This window comes from Penaeus monodon, chromosome 25 (assembly GCF_015228065.2).
Source record: "Penaeus monodon isolate SGIC_2016 chromosome 25, NSTDA_Pmon_1, whole genome shotgun sequence".
NCBI lineage: Eukaryota > Metazoa > Arthropoda > Malacostraca > Decapoda > Penaeidae > Penaeus > Penaeus monodon.
The window spans coordinates 43054743-43057317 of record NC_051410.1 but is presented as its reverse complement, the minus strand read 5'-3'; the positions used below and the strand labels follow the sequence as shown (position 1 = coordinate 43057317).

General features: G+C 39.1%; 1 protein-coding gene across 1 annotated transcript in view; it reads right to left on the bottom strand.

The window, feature by feature from the left end:
• Positions 1-2575, bottom strand: part of LOC119589287 (sarcosine dehydrogenase, mitochondrial-like) — a gene marked incomplete at its 5' end in the record, with an annotated part of 7771 nt that overhangs the window by 3428 nt on the left and 1768 nt on the right. The window contains 4 exon segments of the mRNA XM_037937905.1: positions 145-345; positions 1170-1364; positions 1628-1914; positions 2001-2163. Of these exon segments, the coding sequence (XP_037793833.1) occupies positions 145-345; positions 1170-1364; positions 1628-1914; positions 2001-2163 (846 nt within the window).

Sequence of the window (2575 nt, the reverse complement as noted above, 5' to 3'; positions counted from 1 at the left end):
AGACAGACTCTTGTATACTAACTTTTTAATCTCGAATTTCAAAATCCAAAAATCAATCAAGAAATATCTTTGAAACAGAAATAAAGTGTTTTGTAGACCTTTACCTTTACAATGCTCTTTCTGTTTTATTTCACCTTTACTCACCACAGTAAGGTCAGCCTCAATTCCTCCTCTGTTATTGAGCATACAGGTGTAAACAGTAGAACCTGGATCCCTTGCCACGTCTGCCGAGAATAGCCAATCGGCGGCTTTCTGTGCATCTGGTCCTGTCAGGTAGAACTTTCCAAAGTAAGACATGTCGAAGATGGCGGCAGCATTACGGCAGGCCAGGCACTCCTTCTGGATCTGCAGAGCAATAAATCAGTCAAATAAGGTGGTAGTCAGACAGACATGAAAGGGTATATTCAATGTTAAAGGTACATTAAAAGTTAGGAAAAATGTCATCTTCAAAATTTTACAATACTAGGAGGTAATTCCTGCCAGTCTAATCTTTAGAAGAAGAGGAAAAAAACATACTATGAACTATGTTATTTGTATTAGAATATACCTACATTTAGAAGACTCTCGACCTTTCGTGAGTCCAAGACAAGGTCATTCAGTTTAATTTACAAAAGGCAAGACTGAAGTACAGTAACTGTAACTGTCAAACTACTAAATGAAAAAGTTCAGTTTTGAACTTAGATGGATATGCCACATCGATCGATAAAAATAAACTTCGGGCCTAACTTTTTTCCTGGGTGGCTACCACTTCAAGCAAAAGAAAAAATGCGACAGGTAGAAAATAAATCGAAACTACTTTACCAACACACTTTCATAACCTGACCTGTACTACAAGACACACTCATTCATAACAGACCTTATGCTATGCAGATTAATGATTCCTATTATACAATGCAGTACCCTGAACTTTAATGTAATTTTGTATCAGAATTCTAGTATCTTAGACCTGGAATGATGAGCTTTGAGTTACATGTGTTACATTTGCCAGACAAAAAAAAAACTAGCAACAATAAATATATTGTCTAGAGACCATTGGCATTAGTGACTAACCTACAAATCTTGTCTAAAGGATGAACCGGTGCCTTAGAAGGCAAGAATAATCTACATGATTACATTTTCAACTGATGGGAGGGCAGCAATGATGGTTTGTAAAGTTCAATGCTTCTTACTAGATCATGATGATGAGGAAAGTCGAAAGTATAGTCAGCAGTTAGCATTGTCTTGTATCTTGTATCTGAGCTGAGGTCGTTGCCATAGAAGCCATACCAATCATACGGCTGTGTTGGGGCAGGGACGGTGTTGTACCAGCCAGGGCGTTCCCAGCCATGCCTTTCCTGAAATACGCAGCCGAGGTCCTCCAGCACCTGCAATGAGATTTTTCAATTGTGGCATCTGGAACTGGGCTGCTACCAAATTCTTTGATATGTAATGAGTATGATTCCACCATTCCATTACACTTATCAATGATGATACAATTCAGAATGCGTACATTTTATTGAAGACTGTTGAGAAGCAGAGACTGTCTGTAAACTCTTAAATTAAAGTATGACTTAAATAAAATAGGTTCCATTAGACAAACCGTGACGACCAAAAAATTAAAAGAGGAGAGGGATAACAATGGACTCACATTGTGAAGCGGGGATCGCCTCTGACTGCGACCAGCAAGAGGTTCATCGTGAGGAAATACGATACTGTAATTCTTAGCATATGACTCATGAGAGCGCTCCAAGACCCACGGTTTGTTGGCGTTGAGAGGGGTGTGGTATCGCCTGATGTCGTAACCGAACATATCAATTTCGGGGCGACCGTGGACAACCCACTTTGCAATCTGGTCCCCACATCCTCCTCCTAGCATCATGCCTGCACTGTTAAAACCACAGCAGTGAAAGAATCCTTCTACTGTCGGGTCCTCACCTGCAACCAAAAAATAAAAATCAGATAATGCAGTTGCATCACTTTTAAATAACTTTAACATGTTTTTTTTCACAAGTTCAACGTACCCATTACGGGTTTGTGGTCTGGAGTAAAAGATTCTGGACCGCACACAGTTGATTTGATACCAGTGTTCTCTAGCACAGGCACCCTATTAACGGCACCTTCGATATGCGCCATGAAAATATCCCAGTCCAGCTCGTAGAGCCCGAAGGAGAACTCTCGCTCAACCTGAAAGTTGTCAAGTTTGTGGATATGGTCTTTTATGTAACAAAATTATCTAATTAGGAGCAGTCTTGAATTGACAGAGGGAAACACATTAGATATCATCTGGATGATTCAAAGATAACATTGCCTAACTGGAGTCAGAAAATGGATTTTACCCAGTCCATTCACTTTACCGAATGCTGAACCTATATATATGTTTCTGGCAAAATATGGTCAGAGCAAGCAGGTTTTATATCATTTGTATCTATCTGGCATCCATTTTCTCAGGGATAATTATATAATTTCCCCCTTTTACCTCTTAATTATTAATTACTGCTTCCTTTCTCTGAATTGTTCTTTGGTGAAATGGAAAGAAATAACTGTGATTTTGATTTTGGTTTTACAAAGTTATATCGTATTCAATATCTGAAGGCCC